This window comes from Chaetodon trifascialis, chromosome 3, assembly GCF_039877785.1.
Source record: "Chaetodon trifascialis isolate fChaTrf1 chromosome 3, fChaTrf1.hap1, whole genome shotgun sequence".
In the NCBI taxonomy this organism is placed as follows: Eukaryota; Metazoa; Chordata; class Actinopteri; order Chaetodontiformes; family Chaetodontidae; genus Chaetodon; species Chaetodon trifascialis.
The window spans coordinates 10,306,653-10,331,897 of NC_092058.1; the positions used below are offsets into that span (position 1 = coordinate 10,306,653).

The 25,245-nt window shown below is 42.3% G+C and overlaps 1 protein-coding gene across 1 annotated transcript in view; it reads right to left on the reverse strand.

Moving 5' to 3' along the window:
* The window catches only part of LOC139328836 (guanine nucleotide-binding protein G(s) subunit alpha-like), a 30,082-nt gene that overhangs the window by 2,043 nt on the left and 2,794 nt on the right, over positions 1–25,245 (reverse strand). Inside the window, exons 2-11 of the mRNA XM_070958865.1 lie at positions 24,359–24,431; positions 20,620–20,674; positions 20,118–20,237; positions 15,317–15,414; positions 3,307–3,361; positions 3,118–3,191; positions 2,812–2,870; positions 2,420–2,540; positions 1,166–1,296; positions 113–180 (exon numbers count right to left, since the gene is read on the reverse strand). Coding sequence (XP_070814966.1) covers positions 113–180; positions 1,166–1,296; positions 2,420–2,540; positions 2,812–2,870; positions 3,118–3,191; positions 3,307–3,361; positions 15,317–15,414; positions 20,118–20,237; positions 20,620–20,674; positions 24,359–24,431 — 854 coding nt within the window. The remainder of the gene's footprint in view (positions 1–112; positions 181–1,165; positions 1,297–2,419; positions 2,541–2,811; positions 2,871–3,117; positions 3,192–3,306; positions 3,362–15,316; positions 15,415–20,117; positions 20,238–20,619; positions 20,675–24,358; positions 24,432–25,245) is intronic.

Here is a 25,245-nt window from a genome sequence, read left to right on the forward strand (position 1 = left end):
AAATGAGCAAAACTCAACTGTAAACTGTCAGGCTACGCCTTTGTTTATCACACCTTACTTCACCTAAACAATTCTGTGAACCAAACAGGTAAAATCTGAGCCTCGTACATACCAGAAACTCATCCCGGATGAAGTACTTAGCCCTTGTGACGCGGGGGTCTTCACCTGCCTCTGGTATTGCTGTTGGAGAAGAAGAAATCTAGTCACAATAAAGTCACTTAACCAGCCTGCAACACTGCTCCTGAACAGGCTTCACATGCTACGGCTGATACATCAGCCAAGAGTGAAAATAACTATGAAATACTGTGATCAAAATCATTTGTCGAGACCTTTTTTGTCTCACAGAGATAAAATACATTCTCTACATGCACTGCAGGTGGTTAGTTGATGCTCCACACTCAGTGTGTTCACACGCTGAGGTCTGTCTAAGGCTGCTGAACCTGCCTGATTTTATCACTGATCATTCAAAAGCTTTGACTGGTCACAAGACAGGAGAGGGCTCGATACAGCACACTTCACCCGTCCAGTGGATGAAAGCAAGACAGAACAATAAACCCAAATAATCTCACATCACCATGTAATACCATCATTCATGGTGCATCTGTATGATGGTTTATACTGGTCACTACGACTAAATCCTGACAGGCAACTCATTTCTTTTAATCTTTCATGTCAGGGTGCCAAACCAGTTGACTTTAAGCACAATGCTTGTTTATAACCGGCCGGGTGTTATTTTCATAGCTCTGGCCGTCGTGTCTGTCGGTGATGATGACACTGCATTCACCACAGTAATTCCTGACATCTGGGAAAACAACAACATCACTACGAGGAAGAATAACAGGAAAGGAAACAGGAGCAGCCAAGGCTGAGGTTTAAGTAGATCATCTAAAACATTTTAGGGAAAATCTAAATTAAGCGTAGCCAGAGAGTCAGGAATAAATCCTTGTTAACATTTTGTGCAAAGCTGCAGCGACTACATCAATAAATTAATAATAAATGTGCTGTTTTCTCTGACTATTAAGTCTGACTTTAAATAAGTTTCTGTTTCCCGTCTCCATGTTTGGAGATCTCAGGGATGAAGCTGAATGTGTTTGCTGCAACCACAGAAACATTGATATGTGTGTTAGGTATTGGTCACCCACAGATATCAGTGTCAACCTCTTACCATCATCAGGTGTAGTGTAGCGTGCAAACTCCGGGAAGTACTCCTCAATTTTAGATTTTCCTGCCAAAACCTTCTCAGCGAGCAGGTCCTGTTTGTTCAGGAAGAGGATTACCGAAATGGTCCGTAGCCACCTGTGGAGGGAAGTGAAGAACGACTTCAGTGCCAGATTTCTTTGGGCTTTTGTCGAGGACCTAAAACACATAACGGGTCTGTTGCTGGAGACTCCCCACTTTTCAAGCAGCATTATGTTTTAATAGGCTTTGGCTGAAGAACAAGGGAATAATTTACTCTCTGGAGTTCTGGGCTGAAAAGGTCTGAGACCTCCTGCCATAAACAGTCCATATGCTCCCACAGGAAGATAAGAGTTAAAGGGAGGACAATGCATCCAATTAACTCCCACTCCTCCCAATGTGCATGCACAGTGAATAGCGCAGAGGTGATGCTGTGGTACTAAGGTTGCACCTGAACTGAACAGAAAGGTGTTCATCTGTGGCATAAATACACATTTGAAGATGAAAATGAACAGCCATGAACAGATCTGAGTGGTGAGGTGTGGCTTCATGTCTTCAGAGTGACTCTCTATTCACCCATTAAAAGCTACAAGAAGGACAGTAACCAGAATGTGCACCGCAAGAAGCAAAATCTAAGGAAGATGAAACACCTAAAATCAAGGCAATAGATGCTTGTTTTTGTTCTCACCAGGCAGTTTTTATGTAAGAGCTTTTCACTTGTTTCAGGCTTTGTTATCTTTCATCATTATCAGATATTATAACTTCTTACTGAGAGGTTATAGTTACTGGTTCTAAGTAACTTCATGCTTGCAACTACAATTTCCAGGATTGTTAGGTGTCAAAATGACAGAGAAGTGCAAATCTGCTTTGTCATAATTAAACATGCATGGAGCTGTGTGTGAGCTGTATGCCTGTGCGTTGATTTGAGTTTATGTTTCTGAATATCATCAGAAGAACCTCCATTACTGCTCAACTTTGTTGATCTTCTGCAGCCACCGGTTTATAGGACATTTCCGATTAGATTTACCATTTACTGTGCGTTCTTTTGCCATACGCATTTTCTGAATGCCGTTCATTTCCCCCCTTCTGTCTCCTCGCCTTGAGGAGGATGAATTACCTTTCATTACCTTTCACTGTAATGAAACTGGTCTCAAAAACAGAAGAGGTCAGGTGCAAAAAGCGCTGCTACTTTCATGTTGGACAGTGACGTGTCTGCTGAAAAGCTCAGGAGGTTAACGCTGACCTGTTGTTCCAAATGTTCTTGAAAAGGTTGAGGGCTTCCTGTAGTCTGTTGGTCTGATTGTCTTCTCTGATCACCATGTTGTAGCTGCTACTCGCCACCACAAAGATGATAGCTGTCACATCTGCGTCACACACACCAAAACAGGAGCAGGATTAACACACCAAAGATGGATCAGACGCTCGTGCACCTTTGCTCACATTGGGATTTATATCAACACGCAGACATGAATCTGTCAAAGCTGGAAAACAAATGCCTGGCTGCAAATATAAACATGGAAGATAATAAAAAATGATTGATCAGTTTGTCGCTGATTATTTCACAGTAGTTCATAAATAATTTTAGAACTACTATTCATAATTATAATAAAGCAGTTAAAGCTACAAATATCCTACCGTTAAAACACTGGATCCATTTTCGACGTTCATCCCTCTGACCTCCAACATCGAACATACTGAGAAACACAGGAAGTTTTAAATTTCATTAACAATGTAAAAGCAAAGTAAAGACTTAACTACAACTTGACAACAGGAAAAATACATTAAACTATGAGGCTTATTATTCAATACCAATAAAAAACAGACAACATGAAATTTGATTAATTTGTCATTCAGGGAGGTCAAACTGCTTATTGTCATTTAAATCTGGAAATATGAGTTTATCTCCTGGCACTGTAATATATAAGCCTTGTGGTAACTCACTGGAAATTGACTTTGTCTATTTGAAATCTTGTCTCGAAGATCCCAGATGTCAGTACTCTGCATCTCAACAGGTCCTGAAAAACAGAGAGGGAACCAGACAACATGGAAAATATGGAAAGAGAAGGTGACAGAGCAGAAATGCAGCGCTTCAGTATCACACTGCAGGTGTTTGTGTGTTGAACACCTCACCTGATCAGTGGGTGTGTAGTCATTCTGCCTGACCACCTCGATCCTGTCTAAGAAGCTGCAAGAAGAACAGAAAAATACAGTGAGTTAGATCTTCAGAACATAATCAAAACATATCACAATAAAACAATATTACATATGCATTTTAACACACTAAAGCGTGCGCGCGCGCACACACACACACTCACATCCCAGTACATTAGTGGGAGCAGGAGAAAGATGGAGGATGTTGGTCCCTGAGTGGCCACCAGGGGGCGTGTGTTTTAATTCACAGTGAGATCAGAGGCAGCCAGTCTGAGTCACCAGCAGCCGTTTGCTCTGTCAGACCAGAGAAGCCTCGTCAATGGAGCTGCTGTAGTAATACTTGCACAGGAGGTGTGTGTGTGTGTGTGTGCGTGCGTGCGTGTGTGTGCGTGGGCGGGTATGCAGGCCTACGGTTCAGATCTGCAGAGCGCCTACCCGTATGCATGTTAATTGTTCCAATGAACTGGCCTACATTACGGCTGCTTTTCAAGGTGTGTGTGAGCTGCCCTGATGTTTTCACGATGACTGTATCAGGGTCACCTGCTAGAGGTGTCTGCTGCAACAAGTCAGGACTCAAGACGGGCCCAAAGAAAGACTGCTGATACTTTTACACGAGAATCTGTGGAGGAAACAAGACAAAATGTCTCTCGTGTATCCTGCGCTGAAAAAGTTTAAGAGTCTGCGATAAACAGAGAATAAAACTGACTAAATATCCGTCCTCATGTACTGATGTGGGCTGCTGTCCCATACATACGGACATGGGATGAATGTGAGGACTCCAACGAGCGACTTAGACACATACAGACAAAAAAAGGCAGAGTTGTATAAATCCTGATGTAATTTTCAGATGTATTGAAGGAAACATTATGTAGGAAGAAGAACCGGAGTTGCGCCGCTCTGACAGTGGAAAGAAGAGTGGGCTGAACTGCTGTACTGGGAGGAATTTGGTTATTATCTTTAAGCTACAGCAGCACTGTTGTAAGTGTCCCACTAGCCTGCATCCATCAGACACAAGTACTGCAGGTTTTCCCACAACAATTCCTCTTAAGGGTGAAGCAACGACAAGACAGCAGTGAGGGAATCATCCACACAGGCCGGACATCGACGGCAGCTACGCCTGTGAGCGTTCTGGGAAGGACTGAATTAACTTTCTGTGGACAGCCAACAGCACGCAATGATCTTTACAAACGTCTAAGGCATGCTTTAATTTAAGGTTTTACCGGGTAAATACCATTCACTGCATTAAAGTCAGTACATTTGTCTGATCACTACTTGGCTACTGCAAAAAAAAGTTTTAAAAACTCAGTTTTGTGTCATCACAGGTCTCCAACTTTTGCAACAGGAAACCCCAAAATACAAAACAGTACAATTTCATTGAGAGCAAATTACTATTACTACTATTATGCACAAATCTGCAAAGTACAAAATTAGGACAGAACTTTAAAAACATGGTGAAAAGAACCACTTCAGCAGCAGTCTGGGGACGAACAGGAACGTAAAGTCCAGCAGACAGCAGTGAGGTGAAGACAGGGCAGACGTGGTGGACTGCTGCGTTATATTTATTTATTTATTTATTTGCGTCGCCTATTAAACAATTAATTTTTTTGATTGGTTCACTTAAGAATCACTCATTGTGCCTTCCAATAAAAACCAGTTCCTGATGAAACAAAGCATCCCCAAAAATCCTGTTGCAACACAACTGAGGTCATCAGAGAGCAGAAGAAAAAAAAAACAACAGATTTTTGCTCAACAAACCTGTCAATTTATCTCAGAATTGCTTCTAATCTTTGCTGTGTTTTACTAGATTACCGAACGTCTTCAGGCCTCTAAATATGATTCAGATATAACAAGGAAAATGCTCTTTGGCAAGTCACGGCAGGCAGATATATGCAACAATAACAAAAGAGCTGCGAGTAGTTTTTAAGGCCAGGTTTCCTGTCGTCTTTCACAGCGCAGGTACGCCACCTCACCTGGAATTAACACCGCCTGATCTCATGTCAGATTTTTTTTGTTTATACATTTTTATGAAATACAGACTTCTAATAATAATTCTAATAGGTACTAATTCAGACAAAAAGGACACATATTTAATGAGTGAGGTGTTTTCACGATCAACTACTTAACTGATAAGACGACAGGGATCACCACGTGGACAGATTCATTTCCAAGGCAAACCTTGTGAGGGTTTGCAAGCTAAAAAGGCTGCGAACCTCTGATTAAGAGCGATGGCTGGTTACCTACTAAAGTGGTCGCAAACGCACACAAACGTAACACCTTCCCACCTTGCTTGATTCCTGCATGGCTGTCTGTTTTGACTGATCCTCTGCCCACCGTTCAAGACGCTTGCTAGTAGCTGCCTCTCAGGGCAAAGGTATGTAAGCCCCCTCTGAGATAACTAGGAATGTGGCAGGCAGGGGTGAAATGTGACAGGAGGGCTGCAGGTAACACACTGAGAGGAACAGGGGGCTGGGTCTGCGGAAGCCACTGGACAGACGGACGGACAGAGGGACAAGACACTGAGTCAGGGAGAAGAGAGAGTCAGTGCGAGACTGTAAGAGAAAGAGGACAAACAGCTCGGGGAACAAAGAGACGCCCATGTGCATATCTCTGCACAAATGCACACTGACACAGATATTCATATAAAAACACACACGGAGGCAATTAAGCAGCCAACCGGTCGGGTACCACGGGCCCTCTGCAGGGGCCGAGCGGCTCAGCTGTTCCCCACCACAGAGCCTCCGCTGTGCCAGCACAGCCAGAGCCCTCAGTGGACAACTGTTCAGCCGAGCTGCCCGTCACTGCCCCGTGTCCACAGCTCAGACCCCGCGAGCGTCCAACTTCATCCTCCCGTCCCATAACATCCCCGCGCCGAGCTCCCGCACACATAAATAACCTGGATGTGACACAGTCTAAAAGCTCCGATGATGACAGAGTTAACATGGCTGCCGCCGACATCTGCCGAGACCAAACTCTTGTTTATCTACAGCTCTGGTCTGAGGCGTCGACACGCCCAGGACAAACACACTGCTCAATTTTTAGCAGTTCTCCCTATTAATAGGAGAAGTGCCAATAATAACCCTGCAGAGTAAGTTGAACTAAATAATAGTGGCTGCCCCAGTAACAGAGAGGTCTGCGGTGTTATGTTTAACCTGTCAGGGTTATTCTGGGGTGGCAGACAGGCTGACTTAAACTCTGGAAATACACACAGGACTCTTGTCTGGTGAGTGAAAATAACTCAGTATTTATAAGAAGAGATAAAGTACATTTTTAACTTCATAGTGTACTTTTTACTTTGCTATCATTGTTGCTGATTTGCAGGTACAACAAAATACAAGCAATTTATACAGTTAAAATGTTTCTATTTTTAATAGAACTATTTTTGGTTTCATAGCTACATAAACATTAACAACCCTTAACAGTTTTTAAATTACATTTTGGTCAAATTTACAACAAAAACACAAGTTTAGCCTCGAGGAAAAAATTTGTTCAATCTGAATTTAACTCCAAATTCTGACCAACAATTTTTAAAACTAAGAAAGCTACAAAATCTACTTTTTTATTAAAAAAAAACAAAGAAAAAGAAAACAACTATTCTGTGCCACTCAAACAGCGATATGTTTAAACTATATATCCCCTTTGGACACAAAACATCTAAATTAAAAGAGGAGTTCTGGACTTAAACATCTCTGTCATGCACTAAACTGTCTAAATCTCAACCACAACAAGTTAATGAGTTTCTTTTTTTTTTCTGTGTCAATAATCCCTGACAATCAACAATCAAACTCCGTCTCCCCATGCTGGAGGGACATGAGAGGCTTCAGCTTCAACGGCAGCACACTGGCCCAACAAATCTGATAACGCTCCCATAATGCATTCATCTCGTTAAAGTGGCAGCATTAGGACAAAGGATTACCCAGATTATGAGCTGGTACACATCTTCAGCTCTACACGGGATTAGGCTGCACTACGGTGTCGACTCGTCTGGCCTGCACACGCACAGCTGGGGCTGGAAAATCTGCTCAATTACGGGCTTCGTTTACTTAGTTAAAAAACATCCTAAACTCTATAAATGAGATAACATGAGCAGGTTTAATGAGTGAGTCAAATTACTGAATTAACATTTCTGGCTGCTTATTTCTAAATTATGATGTCATAATTAAATAAGCACTTCGTGTGAAGATATTAAAAAAAAATGTCTCCTTTACTTACATGTATTTATTTTATAAAAACAGGCTGCATTTAACATTAACCAAGAAATTAACTGTGATAACAAACATTTACTTGCGTGTTTCTTGACAGGGTTTATGGTTTAATGTCACACAGACACACAACATCTGGGGACCTTTGCCCTGCATCCGAGCAGCTGATTGCTGCGTGATACACACACACACACACACACACACACACATTACACGCATACACACGAGCTAGCCGGCAAGATTACGTCCCTAAACAGTGCCTCTTTCTACATCTGCCAAAAATCCATTTATGTCTCCCAGCTTTTCAAACCTTCAACAAGCACTTAACTCGTCTCAAACGAAGGTTTGTTCATTAAAAAAGAAAACAAATGTGACATTCTGACAAACTGCGAACCCAGAAAAATTGGCTAAAAAGCTGATCATAAAAAAGTGCAATTGTTCATGTCATATAAATAAATCTTAATAATGCAACAAGTCGAAAATATTCAAAAACCCCATAAAATATAGAATCTCTTTATATCTGTGTGACGAGCCACTATTAAATTAAAAGTTTACTATTAATGTTACTAATATTTGTTTAATATGGAGTTACAATGTGGGCATATTTATTTCATTTAAGTTACAAAATGTACAGAAGAAAGCAGCTTTGACTGCACTGTTCACCACTGCAGTTCACCATTATCAATTATTATCATCAAACTAAATTGCACAACTTGGAAATTCAAGAGAAACCAAGAGCAAACACAGACTTTTAGTCTTTTCAGGACACTGAAATCAACCTCTGAACAAGAGAAAGCCGAAGCTTCACAAGCCTCCGAAACAACAAGTCAAGTCACAAAATGGTCTTGGCGCTTCCTCGAGGGGGAAGAGGCCGAACTCGGCCCGCCGAGCGCAGCGGGTCGAGGGGCTTTCTGCCTCTTTGTGCCTTTAATGCTTTCACGTTAGGAGCCGACCAAACCAAAGGCTTCACCGGCCGATCCTTAATCAAACACACGAACACACACACACACCACATCCAGAGAGAGAGAGGGAGAGAAAGAGGAGGAAAGAAAAGAGAGAGGCTGTGTCTGACATTACAGCGCTGCTCCAAAAATAGCTCCCTGGCGCCCTGGCCTCCAGCTTGGTTGTCATGGCGACAGAACCACAGGCGCTATAAATAGACAATCGGCTCCAAATCTTGTGCGACTGGAGTGAGGCCAGAAAGAGGGAGAGACAGGGGAGAGGAGAAGGAAAAGAAAAGGGAGAGGAATAAAGAAGACGAGGGACGGAGAGGAGAGAAGGGGAGAGAGAGAGAGCGAGCAACAAAAGAGACACAGAGAGAGAGAAATGCAGGGAATGGAGTGGGTGAGAGAGAGAGAGAGAGAGAGAGAGAGAGGAGGGAGAAGTTCAAGAGAAGAAGAAAAAAGGAACAAAGAAGAAATGAAAGAAGTTAAGAATTAACAAAAGAACACGAGAAATGGTGAAAAAAATGAAAATGAACAAAGTCAGAAAGAAAGACTAAAGAAGAACAGAGGAATAAAAAAACATGACACCAAACAGAAAAGAAAGAAAAAGAAACAAATTCAAGAAGGAAAGAAAAGAAACAAAAATGACAAATGAAGAACATAATTTATTAAAAAAATTACCAGGCCAAGAGGAAAGTTGGTGAAAACAATGAAATAGAAGGACAACAAGAGAGGAAGACAAAAAAGTAATGGAAACAAAAAAAAAATGCAGATTAAGAATTTAATTGACAAAATATAGGTAAGGGAGAAAGAAACACAGAAATAAAGAGGAAAAAAGAGAAGACAGAAGAAAAAAAGAAAAATAAGAAAACTGAAAGAAAAGGAGACAAAGACAGACCAGAAAGCAAAAGAAGAAATGAAGAAAGGAGTGAGTCTCACACTGGGAACACTGGGAGCACCATCACTGAACACACACAGCATTCAGAAAATCACAGCCCAGTGAGACTGCAGCAGGCTGAGCTCACCTTCACGCTGTCAATGTACCTGACTCACGCTGCACATCAGCACAGCGAGTGCACGTTTCACATCTGCTGCCTGCACGCACGCACGCACGCACGCACGCACGCACGCACGCACGCACCTCAACACAGCACCGACACCACAAACCTCCCCCAAAAAAATCAGCTCCTCTCATTTCCCCCCGTCTCTCTCTCTCCCCCTCACTCCCTCTCTCCTCGCGATGAGTCAGAGACTCAATCCGAGCCATTTTCTGTCCCTGCAGAAACACCACCACACATCACAGAGAGGGAGAGGAAGGAGAGGGGGGAGAGGAGAAAGAGGAGGCTCAGGGGAGGATGCCGGAGAAGTAAATGCGGGGGGGGGGGCTCCAGCACGTGACGGCACATTATCGCTGGGACAAGATTTCAGAGAATGGACAGATGATAGAGATGGCGGTGACGCTCGGCTGGTCCCGACCAGGAGACACATGACACAAACACACACAGACACTGAATGTGTGGAGATGTTCAGTCACATCCCTCCTCTCATCTCCAGGTTGACTCTGTCTAATCAAGAAAATCCTGTCGCCCCCCCCGCCCACAGCTCGCATCCCAAAAGGTGGGTTTACAGGAGGAGTTAAACACGTACCCAAATGACTGATGTATACTGTATATACAAATATAGTGCAAAACATCTCTAACAAGCTTTCAGAACCTAAGGTGAGGTCTTTAAGTTAGTTGCTTTGTGCAGCCAACAGTGTATATCTGTGGACCCAAATATTGGCACATTAGAGTCGCTGGACCCAATGAATGTTTGACATTTTTGCTTGATAAATGATTATCAACTGGAGGATCGCGCAATAGAGCATAACGATGTAAATGTGTCAACCATCATATCACATTGCATCATGTATTCTGTGTTATCTGTATCATCTTATTGTGTGCTGTAAGCGAGCTGTAAATCACCTTGATTTGCAGGTTTAGCCAAAAACAAATCATCTTCTTCTCTGGTTATCTTACAATTTACAGTTTTACTATTTTAGAATTTTCAAGAAACTTTACAATATTAGTTTCATTTGAAGGAGCAGTCCTGCATTTTAGGAGGTGCGCTCGTTAGCTTCCCTGCAGAAAGGTAGATGAGAAGATCGACACTCTCGTGGTCGTACTGTAAATATGAAGCTATAGCCAACAGCTGGTTAGCTTAGCTTAGCATAAAGACCGAAAACAGTGGAAACAGTGATCCCCACTCTGTCCAAAGGTCAAGAAATGAAGCTGAATTAAAACATCATTCGGTGTAAAACGATATGTTTTGGTTTCACGTGGGGTTATGTGCTGGACTCGTTTTTTGCCGGCTGCTGTAACTTCCTGAAGTGTCCACTGGTTGCCTGGCAACCTCATGGTGGTGACAAGACTCCAGGAAGTGGGAACTGGGAGGTGTTAAAAATTTACTTCTTAACAATGAATCATCAAAATAATTTGACAATCAATTAATCAGTTTATCAATTAATGGTTTTATCTCTATAATTTACTATAATATATCTTTGGGACATAGTAGTTTTTTTGTAGGAAAACATACTTAATTCAATATTGTTCAATTGCACATCTACAAAGTTACTAGTAAGAATGACATCAAATGTTTGTCAATCAGACGTTTGTCTACCAGGTCAGAATCTCTTCTCTCATTTCCTGATTATCCAAACCATGGCTCTCTGATATGTTTTTGTTTTTAAAGTAGTTATTTAGTTTTGCACTTTAAGGTACAATAAGTAAGACATGGTCACTGTCGAAGGTCACTCACAAACAAAGAGTGAGCAGCATCCGGACTGACTCTAATCTGACCCAGAGTTCGGAGTATTGGAGGATTGTTGGCGTTCGAACAACGGGAAACCGAACCGGGCTCAGCAGCCTACAAGACCGACAGAAGCCTGACTGATGACAGATTACAGTGCCAGGGTGATTTAGAGCGGCTATGACCAGGACGGCAGAGTTGGTGACTGTGGGAACGGTTGAAAGACGGACCAGGACAGTTGGTGAGTGTTTCTGTCGCGTTTGAACCGAGTGTTCTTTCCGATGAGTTAACCAAAGCAATTCAGCTTGTCTTAATTCAGTGAAAGAGAGAGGCTTGAATTCAGAAGGCGTATGGTTGCTTTTCTGTTGAATAAGGAAAATGTGTGGAAGAAGGTTTCCTTTCCTTTGTTTACTTATCAGACTAAAAAAAGCTGAAAGCAATCACTTCAGCAGACTATCACCTCTTGAGCTACAACGCGGTTTTTACAAGACAGGACAGGCTGGGGCTAGCTGGTTAGCATGCTAAGTTCAGTAGATGTCTGCAACACAAACAAACAGACTCTGATGAGCTGTCAAAACTGTGACTCAGATCATTTTTTGAGCATTTTAAACTCTGGTCATATCTTACACATTGTACATTTAATCACTGAAAGCAAAGGGATCAGGGATCAAATGTCTAAATATAAAGGGTTCGTAAGACTTTAATATACATGGGTAAAGGTCTGCAAAATAATTTCCAGAGCGATTTATTTTGGATGACTCAGATATAATTTACGATCAGGGGAAAGTGCCCAAATCTTTCAGGATGTTCAGTTTACCACACGATGATCTCTGCATGGATAAAACAGCAGAAACCTGACAAACAGGCCTCATCTTCTGAAACAAAACAAACACGACGCCTCGGCAAAGTCACCATGTTTGGACTTTGCATGTCAACTACCTATAGTACGTGCACATGCAATCAAAGACAACGATATCCTTACAAACAAAGTGTGGGGCCGTATTAGTCAAGAAAGGTTCATAAAAAACAAAACCAAAAGCCCATCAGAGATGAGCATGACAGAGCAAAAAGGCAGTCGGGGAAGCTTCAGTGACTTCCTTTTCATCAGACAGAGACAACAAAGCATCGCCACCCGTCAACTTCTTCTTCCCTTTTTGTTATCTTCATCATGACATGCATCAGATGTTATAATTCTTTTTTTTTTAAGAGAAAGACGGGGGTGTACTGGGTGGCCCTGACTTTTCCCGCGCCGATCCAGGGTTGACATTTTCATTTAATGCTAACAACCTTCATCAATAATGCTGAAGTTGTCTCTCTCTGAACACACTCGCTCATTCTTTCTCCTTCTGCAGCCTGCCTGGGTTAAAAATAGCACTCCCCTCTCTCTTTCTCTGCTTCTCCGTTTACATAAGCACACAGAGGGGGGAGGGGAGCACTTCCGGTCTGGCCACCCAGCCCAGCATCTGATCCATAACACTGGGGCTGCTGGGTGTGGGAGAGAGGAGAGGAGAGGAGAGGAGAGGAGAGGAGAGGAGAGGAGAGGAGAGGAGAGGAGAGGAGAGGAGAGATCCCGCAATGCAGGGAAGCCCTCTCCTTCTCCGTCTCAATCTGTCTCCTCACTACTTTCTCTTTTTCCGTCTCTCCATCTACAATCATGTTTCTTACAAGGAAGCTTTTTCGTGATCATCTTACCGGGAGCGCCTGCTGCCCCCCCCCCCCCCCCCCACTGAAAAGGCCTACAGCAGCACACACATAAACAGCAAAACACCTGTGGCCATGCATGCAGTTTAAATGACAAGGACACGCATACGTACCCACCGCAATACGCACACACGTAAGGTCAACGGTGCAAAGTACATTTACTCAAGTTCTGTAGCAAAACCCAATTTGAGGTACCTGTACTTTACATGAGTATTTCTATTTTCTGCTGCTTTATACTGCAACTCCACTCATTTCAGAGGGAAACATTACTTTTTATTCCATTAAATTTACCTGAATATTGCAGTGACCTGTTTGCTTTCAAACTAATATTTTACTTTAAGCTAACACAGGATAAAATGTCAATTCAATATTTATTTATATAGCCCAGTATCACAAATCACTATTTGCCAAAAGGGGCTTTATGCAACGCAATACACTGATAAGAATTAAACCAGTGGTCCAGAACCTTTTTGGCTGGTGAGCTCTTATAGAAAAGCAGTGTGTAGCTCCAGATGTCTGTTTAACAGGTACACTAAAGAGTCAACTCCACACTTAACTCTTCAGATGGTTTCATTTACATTGTTTTCCAAGGCTAAAAGAGGTGAACTCTTCAATATTTGACAAAAAATACTAGACAAAAGTCAAAATTCTAAAACAAATAGCGGAAATTTTGCTTATGCTTTTTTCCAGCCCTCATTAATTATCTCACAACCACCGGGATTTGTCTCGTGACTCTTTGGAGGGGGCCGACCCCTTAGTTGGGAATAACCGGACTTAACTTCCTAACTATGTGTAAAGTAGTTCAAACTAGCTCAACCTCTATCAGCTACAGCAGCGTGATGTTACTTCCAGATTGATGGATCAGTATTACAACTCCAATCATGTAATAATGTCATGTCAGGTCAGATAGGCCACTTCTCTGCAGAATAAGTACTTTACTTTTGAGATTTCAAGTACATCTTACTACCTCACATGTGCATGTTGGTGGACCTGCACATACTGTACACAAACACACGCATGTACACAGACGGTGTGCACGCCCCCACCCTGCAAGAACTCATGTGACCACTGCATGCCTTATAACAGAGACAGGCCTGATCAAAGGGTGGATAAGACAAAAAATACCAGCAAAGAAAGAGTTTGGATCAGAGGAGGGAGGGTCAGGCCGAGGGAAGTTGGGGTAAAAAAAAAAAAAACACAAAAAACACCCGTCTCAGCATTTGAGACAAATAATTTCGATATGCAAAACACCAGCAATGACACAGAGTCAGCAGGGCTAGGACGCAATCTCAGTCACTGTCACTAACCACACACACACACACACACACACACACACACACACACACACACACACACACACACACACACACACACACACACACACACACACACACAAAAAGCACCAGATCAGTGTTTTAAGTTGTTTGGCAATACTGCTAACTAGACAGCAACCTAATAAAAAAGTCCAACACAAAACAGTGCAACTTTGCAGCTGCTCAATACACAGCAGGACAGTCTGCAATCCAGCACCACAAAATCTTTAATGATGATGAAAATCTGTACATTTCCTATTGCAAACAAATCCCATGAAAAGACCAAAACCAACACAAACAATGAACTGATCCTGCTATCTGGAGTCAAGACCTGATTTCTGTCCAGCATGACTTTCTGAGCCTACAGCCACCTTGTTCTTGGGCACAGATGTGCTTCAGCTAAATGCTAACATCAGCACGCTAACATACACATCACAATGCTAACATACTGATGTTCAATGTTTACCACATTCACACTAGTTTAGTGTGTTAGCATGCTAACATTTGCTGCTTAGCACTACACAAAAAGTCCAGCTGCTAAACCAAAGTACATCAAAGTATTGGACGGTTTGAAATTTTGACCTGATAGAGGAGCGATGAAAACTTCATCCTGAGGGGGACTGGATGAAATTTCACTGCAATCCATTTCACAGGTGTTGAGATATTTCAGTCTGGACCAAATTGCTAGACTGACAGTCTAGAGCCAAGCCAACAGCCAAAAATAGCCAAAAACGTCCTAAAAACACCTCAATGAGCCACACTGTTGCACTGGGTTCCTGCATAACAATGAACAAATGAAATGGACACTGCAGTTTATTCTGAGTTAATCCCAAATCACCGTCCTGCTGCTCTAAATACTCACTACACACCAAGTCTGTGACTCTTTTTAGAAAACGTAGTATATATGTGTGAATTTAAGAATCACAGAAAAGATCTTTTTGTCCACCTGCACTCACGAGAGCCCTTAGAAATATGCATGTTCAACTGCAAGTGAACGTATAGAGGTGAATAAAGGGCAAGGGGATTTTTAAAAAAGGAGACTTACTACTGTGCGCAGTCGATGAGTTGATATTCGTTGGACCTTTCCCAGCAGGCCCGCACACCCTCGTCCTGCCAGAGGATCTTTGCATGGTCATAAAACTCCTGGAAAGAGAAAGAGGCATCTGGATCAATGACAGACCGCAACTAGAAATAACTGCAAGTCAGGCTCTCGTTTTGTCTCGTGAGGATCCCTGAAATAAAGGTATGATATCACACAGAGACCTAAAGGAAAAGCGCGTTCTGACATTTTATAGACGCAGCACACAGCAAACGATCTGTGGACCATGACACAGGAAAACACCGGGGCTGTTCGGTGTCTTTGGATGAGCCCATTTCTGGTCTGAGTATCAGTGGGTGACGGCGTTTAAGGACAGATGGAGGGAGGCAGCGATACTCCCTCGCTTCGTTTGCAGCTAAAGGCCGGCTTGGAGAGGAGCAGCAGATGAGCGGGCTCTGACAGCGGCAGGAAACAGAAGAGTTCACCGGGTTCATGAAGAAATGGAGAGCTTTGTACTGACACAAGGCTTGGCTGTCACTACACAGGGGCTTATCTCCTCACTACGATCTTCAGTTGGTCACATACAATGCAGCCAAGCACAAATAAGCCATTATGAGCCTCAGAGTTATACTGCACACCCTGAGAAATACTTCACTTAACAGAGAGTAAGTAGGTTTTGGAACGATCACTGTATGACTGACAGAAGTTTGGAGAAGCTGACGCGATGGCGAAGGATGAGGTGATTTTTTTGTACAACAATACCAAATCAAAGGTGACACTGACGCTCGGAAGCACCTTCACTTGTGTCTGCAGCGAGTGACTGGGCAGTGAAACACGGGGGTGACAGAGTTTGGTTTCCAGACTTCTGCTCGTCTTGATGCTGCAGGCCGCAAAACTCAGCAGTAGAACTGAGTATACAAGTTATGAATATTCAAGTTAATCAATGAGTTTATCTATTAGCAAAACACGCTGTTCTCTGTTATGTTCTTTTTATTTTCCTTTGCTGTCGTTTCCTTTCTCACGCATAGGTTCAGCCAGATTCGAGCTAAGACGTCGAGGCCTCAAAGAGAGCCAGCGACAAACGTTTACATCTAAATTTACAGACTCGTAAATTAAACAGGAAAAATACCCTGAAAGAGAGCAGACTGCAGCAAGCAGTCAATGGGAAAAAGTCTGTGAGATGAACTCATACTTAGAGGTCGGGCTGCAGCTGACAACTATTTTCATTATTGATTCATCTTTTTTTTTTTTTTCTAAAAAAAGGCGACATCTTCAAATTACTTTCTTTGTCCACATAAAAGTCTAAAACCTGAAAGCATTCAGACTAAAATTCGATTGGAAAAAAAACAGCAGATGTACCAAAATTCTTGCTGATTCATTTTCTATCAATCAACAAATTGAGTCTTGTGTTCCTTTCTTGATCAATCAACTAATCGATCAACAGTTGAAAAAAATAAAGATTTCTGTGATTTATCAGACAGAAAGACCAAACGTTTGCTGGTTGCAGCCTCTCAAATGTAAGAATTTGTTTTATATCATAATGAATTGAATATCTTTTGATATTTGGGCTCTCTGTGCCAGATTTTAAAGACATCTAAATGAAACAATTAATGGATTAATCAAAACTTAATAAGATTAACAGATAATGAAAACGACTGTTTTCTAGTCATATTTCACAGATGCTTTGTAAAATGAAAATAATGGGATTCACAAAACCGCCTGAAACCAGTCACATGAGCCGATACGTGAAGGGCTTTCGTCTCTCATCTCCGACACGAGGGTGTAACCGCGATCAGACGTCATCGAGGTCATTTTCAGGCTCATCGATCACTCTCTCTCTACAACCTCTTTAATCTGAGAAGCTGCTGTTCTCCTACAACAAAGTTTCTTTGTGGCTTCATGTAAAACAGAGACTCTGACAGGAAAAGGAAAGAGCTGTTTCATGATGCCTCCTCCAGCGGTTGTGAGTTTAAGAATAGGACTGGCTTTGACCTGAGCACAGACCTACTTTGAGATCCTGTGTGAAGACAGGCAGAGCTCAACAGACGTGTTTCATCGTTTACTCTGAATTCAACTGCACATTCTGACGAATCCAGCAGGTGACATACCTGAGGTATGATGTCACTTACACTGTATGTGTGGGGACGCAAATCTTAAATATTTCTTGGCGGCAAATCTCGCTGTTTTCAACTCTTTGAGACCTCAGAAATGCATTTAATTTAATGCATTTAATGTCCTGCGTGTGCACCACATTCAACGGAAAGCCACGTTCAAGTCTTTCAAATCTTTGCAGAGTTTTTTTCTGATCCAAATCTGGGCTTTTAAAGAACAGATGGCGTTGTATGTTTTAAGAATTGTAAAGCCCTGTGAGGCAAATTTGTGATTTTGAGCTGTTTACAGTAAATAAGAGCAACTTGACTAGCAGTTCAGGTGTTGCACTGTACTACAGAAAGACGCTCAGGACAGGTGGGCATGGCGGTAATCGGTCTACGAGGAATTAAAAGGCTGGATTAAATGAATTAAAATATTTATCTTGCATAAAAGGTGCAGTTCATTTTATTACCACCATTTTAGGACAATGTGAATAATAACTACCAGGATTATTAATTAGAAACAAAGCTTGAAAGGAAATCAAGACAAGGCTGTGGAGATTCAATCCAGGCCTTGTGCTTATTTTCTCTCCCTCTCCTCCTCCTCTGCTCAGGGCAGAGTCAACCAGTCCAACTGGTTTCCAGTAGGGCCTAAGGCCAGGCGAGGGGGAGCGGGCTGAGGAGGAGGATTTGGAGGAGCTGGAGGAGAGGCTGAGCCTATCGGATAGCTTTCTGCTGTATTCTCTTCCCTGAAGAAATGTCCATTCACTTCAGCGGGTTCAGAGACAAACCAAACTTTTTGCATCATCGTGCTTTCAGGAAACCAGTTGTCGTTGTGCTGAAATCACTCTTTGAAATAAAAGCGGCACTTTAACAACCCTAAAATCACACCACGTTAATGTTCTAACACCCCAAACCCCCCATGAAAACCACCAAACTCAACATCGGATCAGTGCTGGTCTTCCCCTCCGACGGGGGACCCTGCAGGTCTACCAGTGGAAGTCTCGTCCAGCCCGAGGGGAGGGTCAGCCTGAGACAGGCCCGCATAATAAATTTGCCATGAAGTAACAGAGACAATATCAGGAGACTTCCTTCTGCTTACACACAAATACACACACTCTGCGCTGGAAACTCAAATCGACACTGTGGAAACAACCAGTTTAAACACTGACGTGCTGGAAAAAAAGGGAAGACCTGGTGCTCTCCTTCCTCTGTGCGCAACCTCTCCCACATCAAACCGCGACTCAACGAGATTAAGAATATAATCCAGAATATTACTCTCTAATTTCACATTGATTAATCATTTTCCAGTTTGACAACACTGTGTTTATCCTCCGTTTGTTCCACCGATTGATCAAAGCTACATATCACTCCTGAAATTTGTGAAACATTTAAAGATTCTCCAGTAAATCAAACAAGGTATCTTTGATCCTGACTGGGATTTTAAATGTATTGATGGAGTTTGATTAAGGTGCTTGTTGTCAGAGCTGGAGTTTATAAAGACAGGTCTGTCAATGGACATGTGGGTTTAAGAGATTAAAAATATCAGTGTGACTGAACACTCAACCAAATGCATCAGCTCACATTGATACACTAAAAAAAACAATGCTGAACTGCAACTAATGATTTTTAATAGCGATTATTTTCTCGATTAACTGGTTTATGTAAGAAATCTGATATCAAACTCAAAGAAAGTGAATCCCTGACCTCTATGGCCGTTCTCTACTTCCTTGAGTAGTGAGTTGCACGCCAGACCATGACCTGCAGTGGCTCCCTTCCAGGCCGCCGAGAGCAGCCTGCAGCTCAGAGGGGAATCCCTCCGAGTCTCCGTGTTTCTGGAGGACGGGTCCCTCCGGACACATTTAGGGTTATTACAGACAATCAGTGTTAACGGGCGGCGTGGTTCTCTCAGGTGAGACGCTCATTGAATTGACAGCCTCCCGAGCGGAAGCACACCTGCTAATTACTGAATCACTGCGCAAACGCAGCAGGCTGCCACGTGAGGTACCTCGCTCACCTCCAGCACACCTCAGAGACCCGCGGGACTCGGCAGGCTGGATCTAAGCCTCCTCCACATGTAACAGCCGCTAAAGCAACACTTTGAGAGCCACTTTAAAACTAAACAGCTAAAGATTTAAGCTGCGAGATTTGCATTAACTTGCATCAACTGCTTTAAGATTTGTTTAAAGTCTTGATTTTAAAAAGCTGATTGACATTTCTGGCTGCAGCTAATGAACGATTTTTTTCATTATGAATTATTGCTTATTTTCACGATTAATCTTATGGTCTAAGGGCAAGGTTTAAGAAACTGGAACCGGAGATGTTCTGGCTGCTATTGGTAAAAAAATCAATTAAATATCAAAATTGCCACATAAATTAAGCAACTATTGGTTTCAGCTTTACTGATGTTAAATGAAAAAAATACTGGAGTAAACAACACGGCCTCTGCACCACACAGATTAGCTTCTGACTTTGCCATTTCACCATCCTTTTTAGATGTTTTTGAATAATTGTGCATAAAAATTGCAGGACCATATCATTATGAACTGCCTCTAATCAAAAGGTGTAACACCTTGAGGAGACAACGCTTTAACGGACCTCCAGGTGACATCAGACCAAAAGCTTATCAGCATAAAATCAGACTTGCAGTTGAAAGAAGAAACGTGTGCAGAAGTCAGAGAGTCAACACAGGACGGGCAGGTTAACGTGCAACTTACCGAAGGAAACTCAAAATCCTTCTGGTTTACTTGGTTCAGGACATAATCGATTCGGCATTGGTTCGCAGGACTGGCTAACTGGCATGGCGGTGTGAGTGTCGCCATGGCAGCCACAATCGTCTGGATGGAGAGAGCAGAAGAAGAAAACAGGAAGATTCAACCCCTTTTCACCTTTTTAAAGCTCTGCGTGACAAAGAGCTTCGTTTCAACGTGCCACGCTTCTATTTGGAGGAAAAAGGGTTGGCTCAAGTCTTTTATCGTGACTTTGACATTATGAGCAGATATTTTATAGATAATGAGTTACTTTGACACTATAACACACACAAAAATAACCTGTCAGAGGTGAACAGACTGCATCGTGCTGCTAACACTCCATGCATTTGCCCTTTTCCAGTCAATGAGCAGATCTCTCATCACTGCTCGGTACATAGCAGGACGAGTGCTCAAACTTCTCAAGAATCCCACTTCACAGTCAAAAAGGTCGAAAAGATCAAAATCTTACCTCTATAGCTTCTTTAATGTTGTTTTTAATATCATGAATTTTCTGCTTTTTCTCCCTGTGAAGAACAAAAAGAGGCTTCATGTTATTAATTTTAGTGTCACCAACAGTAAACACAGTCCACTGCTTGGCTTGAATTATCATAAAAACATCAGATTTCCAAAATGAGGCTCTGACAGGAGCTGGAAAAAAACATTTTCCTGACGGTAAAGAGACGTTTTGTTTCTTCTGTTTTAACGCCTGTGGCTTTTGGTGGGAATCTGCTGTGTAACAGAAACCTTGTGCAGGATCTCTTTGTCAGCCTGGAGGTAAATTATATCAGACATCAGTGTCATGGCCGCTCCAGACGTACAGATACCTTCATTTCGCTGACCAGGTGCAACTCTTGAATTTTGCATACTTGCTGATACCAAATGAGAACAGCAGGATGTGTCTTCATTTTTTGCAATGACACTTATTAAACAGTAAACAACAGGGGAGGAGGGGGGGCAACACAGACGCTCCATTTTCAAGGTGTTTTTAAGTCCAATTTCAACTGCAACCTCCCATGAGCACAAAGTAGAACCCAAAGTATTCACAAGCACAATGATAGGCTCCATATTTTGTCCGTTTATTGTTGTAAAGACAAACAGGATTTCAGCCTGGCACTCGGTTTATGCAATCTGTGGGCTTTGCTGATAGCAGCAGCAAAGGCCTAACGTCACACAGCTCTTTCACACACCAGGGCTGACGGTGTGTTCAAGTCTTTCAAAACTCTGACAATTGAAAGTCAAATTTGATACTGAAATTCCCCAAATGAAACAACCTCAGAGCCGCTTACACAACCGGGTACAGGCACGGTGTGATTTCTTCTGAATGACCCAAGGCGAAATATCTCGGTATATCAGAGCAGCGCTAAGCGTAGTATACCCATGTGTGTTACGTTTGAGTGCGCTGTGCGGCATAGTTTGCCGGCATTACAGCGACGGTGGGTCCCGTCAAGACCACTGAATCGAGCCTGTGACACTCGTGTGGAGCAGGAGGATCAGGTTAACGGCGTGGACGATGTTCTGTTTTTGAGTGACTCTGGTGAAAAAGCTCCGTCACTGCACGCCGCTGTAATCCAACCTTAACCCTGACTGAGGATGCTGGGGAGAACAACAACAGTTTCAGCCCTCAAATGCTATTTTTAGGTCCTGAGGACAATTTTCTATGTTAGAGAACATTTATAATCGTCTGTTGTCATTGGGTGATGCTGGCAAAGCCTAATATCTGAATATTTGTATGGTATCTTTACATTTCTTGCATTGATGTGAAAAATATTAACAGGTCCTAATAAGTGATGCGACAGCTTTCATGTTGAAACGCTGTCATAAAAAAGGCAGACAGGAACATAATTCAGTCTGAATATCAGGATAGAAAACTGTATCACAACTCTAATACAGTCTGAAAACCAAGTGAGCATAAAATTTTTAAGCAAAAATGTCAAAAAATCACTCGTCCCAGCTTGAAATTCAAATGTGAATTTCTGCTGGTTTTCTTATTTTGTTATGATAGTGAACTGAGTATCTTTGGGTTTTGGACTGCTGGTCATCTCGAGATGTCACCTCAGGCTCCAGGAAACTGATGGACGTTTCACTATTTTCTGACATTTTACAGACCAAAAGATGGAGAAACTATCAGCAGATTTATCAATAATGAAATCAACTGTTAGCTGAAAATGTATTTTACAACATTTACTTTTATAACAACAAGCAGAGATCTGAGATCACAGAGTACCTCGACTCTCCGGTCTCTGGTGACTGGGATGACGTTTTTCTCTGATTATCGGCGCTGACTCAGCAGTGAAAAGTTCTCAAACTCAGGGGAACTCGTGATCCCACTTTAAAAAATTCAGACTGCCAAACAAAAAAAAAAAGCTACAAATGTCATCAATCTGGATTTTTCCTTAAAGGACGGAGATGTTTGAACTTCGTAAGAGCGGCTTCCAGAGCTTTCCTCGCCTCCTGACGCGGCCGCAGTACGACACACAACAAAAGAAGAAAAGAAATGAGATGAACGACCAGACCGGTCTCCTCTCACCTCGGCCGCACTGCCCCCCTCGCCCTCCCCATCACCTTGTCCAGTCCCCACCCTCCCAGCACCTTGCCCTGTCTGCGGCTGTGAGGAGCATCTGTTCGACACGACCCAAAAATAAGCACATGATGATGCTCCTACCCCAAAACCCCTCTCTAGGAAACAGATGATTAAGAATAGAAAAATGTGACTTTTGTTTCCATTGCATCAATTTGGGATCGGGTTTTAGGAAATTCACAAGACGGGCTGAAAGCACCCGGGGCCATGTTTCCATGAAAACCTGAAACAGATAAAGAGCTCTTCCTTTGTCACACAAACGCTGAGTATTTACTCCAAAACATTGCAAAAATCTGCCCAAAACAGTTGACTTCATTTCCGTCATGAGGCCATATTGGACAGTTTCACAGTCTGTCCCGTCATGCCAATGGAAACGGCAAAAACAAATATTTGTACACTTGCCAGGCGATCAGTTTCAGCCGATTAAGATCCTTCACATCTAGAATTTCTGAAGGTTTTCCTTCTAATAACCAGCACGATTATTTATCAACGTCTACTAAATAATGGGAGAGGGACACTTCTCTCTCCCTTCTGGCTGAGGACAGTCCTCATCTATATCAAAACTGTCCCAGGACACAAAAACACACATTTCGTATTGTCGTATGAACAAGAAAAATAAAAGCATCCCAAAAACCGGAAAACATCTTAGAGGGAAATATAATGTGTACATGTTATACAATAAATACATTTGAACTCTCAGGCTACAGGTACTGTGGGATTTTTAATACTTCATATTATGCTTTGTATTGCCTGTATGTGTTCATCGTTATTACGAAGATGAGGGTAAAATATTGTCTCGGATTAGTTTGCTGCAACTAAACTTTATTCAATCAATTATAAGCAAATTAATCTGCTGATTAGTTCCTTGACTTATCAGTCCATAAAATGTTTTAAAAAATGGGGGGAAAAAAGCTCAAAGGTTCATAAAATGTCCAAAATTCAAAGTAATTTAATTTACTGTGACATCAACTGAATAAATACAATATAAGCATTGAAAAAGGACCAAATCCTCACATTTGAGAAGCTGAAACCAGAGAATATCGGACATTATTGACTGAGAAATGATCAATTAAAAGCAAAGTAATCAATTAATTTTCTATCCATTGAATCATCGACTAATCGTTCTACATCTAGAGTAATTCGTCTGAAACGACAGTTTATAAGCTACGTAACACTGAAATGATACAGTTTGCAGCAACTTTTCCGCTCTTTGTTTTTTAAACAGTCTTGATGTCTTTTAAAAGTCATGCTGAGTCCTGATGCCTGTGTCCTGATGTCTGTCTTCTTTTTGGACAAATTTCCACACTGTTGACAACATAACTCCAAACTAACCAACTAATCTTCCCGTTCCAGCCCAGTGAGTGACCAGTGCTCCCCTCTCCCTGCATGCCATCAGCACGTTACTATCATTTGTGTCTTGTGAATGCACCAAAGGTCCTCCCCAAAACATCAACACGTTATCCAGATATTTAGCCAACAAGTGTCTTCGTATCTGCTCCTGTCAGAATCGCCCATTCCTGCTCATTAGCTTTTCACCCACATTCAGGCGGTAAAACCAGCCGAATGTGCTGTAGGTGTGTGTGATTAACGACCCAGACTTGCTTTAAGCGTGAAGGAATCCAACACTTACTCTGCGTTGAAGCCATTAACGTGCAATATTCGCATCTGTTTGACTATCGTGCTTTTCCCGGATTCACCGGCCCCTGAAAGCAGAAAGAGGACAGAAAAATAAGTCAGACAGTGTTCAGTAAGAGCTGTGCCAAACTTCTTCAAAGGCTGTGACGACGACATCCAGATCCGCCTCAAACCAGCGGTCTGCAGCTGGTCACTGGACACTGGATGCAGGGAGGTTTTGGTGGAAGATCGGACGAGCTGAAGACGAACTTGATTTTATCCACGAACGATTTGAACTTCAGGGTTTTGTTTCTCTGCACCGCCTCAATACTGAGGTCCGTATTCACAGACCACCCCTCCATCTGCGACGCCTCTACTCGTCATTCCTACACGGCCGTCAGCAGCAAAACTCGGGCCGAGCAAGATGGTGAGACCTCAAAGCAGCCAATCAAAGAGCCAGGCGAGGCTGAAATGATCAAGCCGGCTCTGATCACTGGTGGAAAACCGCCAAGAAGATTCACTCAAGCACTTACAGTGTAATTTTGACCTACCTGGACTTGACTTGACTATTACCAGTTTAAGCTACTTCACATACTTCTACTGCACATTTCAGAGTATTCTACTTTTTACTTCACTAGATTAATTTGGCAGCTACCTGTGTTTCAGATGAAGACTTGACATGATAAGCTTATAAAATACAAAGCACGGTGAAAGATTAAAACAGCAGATCCCAAATATATAAGTTGTTCGCAGCTCTGAAAAAATGAATAATACTTGTGCATCATTGCAGATAATATGTCTGTAATTAGGTAGGAAGTGAATGCTGGACTTTTACTTGTAATGGAGTATTTTTTGGTATTTGTACTGAAGTAAAGGATCTACGACGTGAGGAGGACTCTCGGC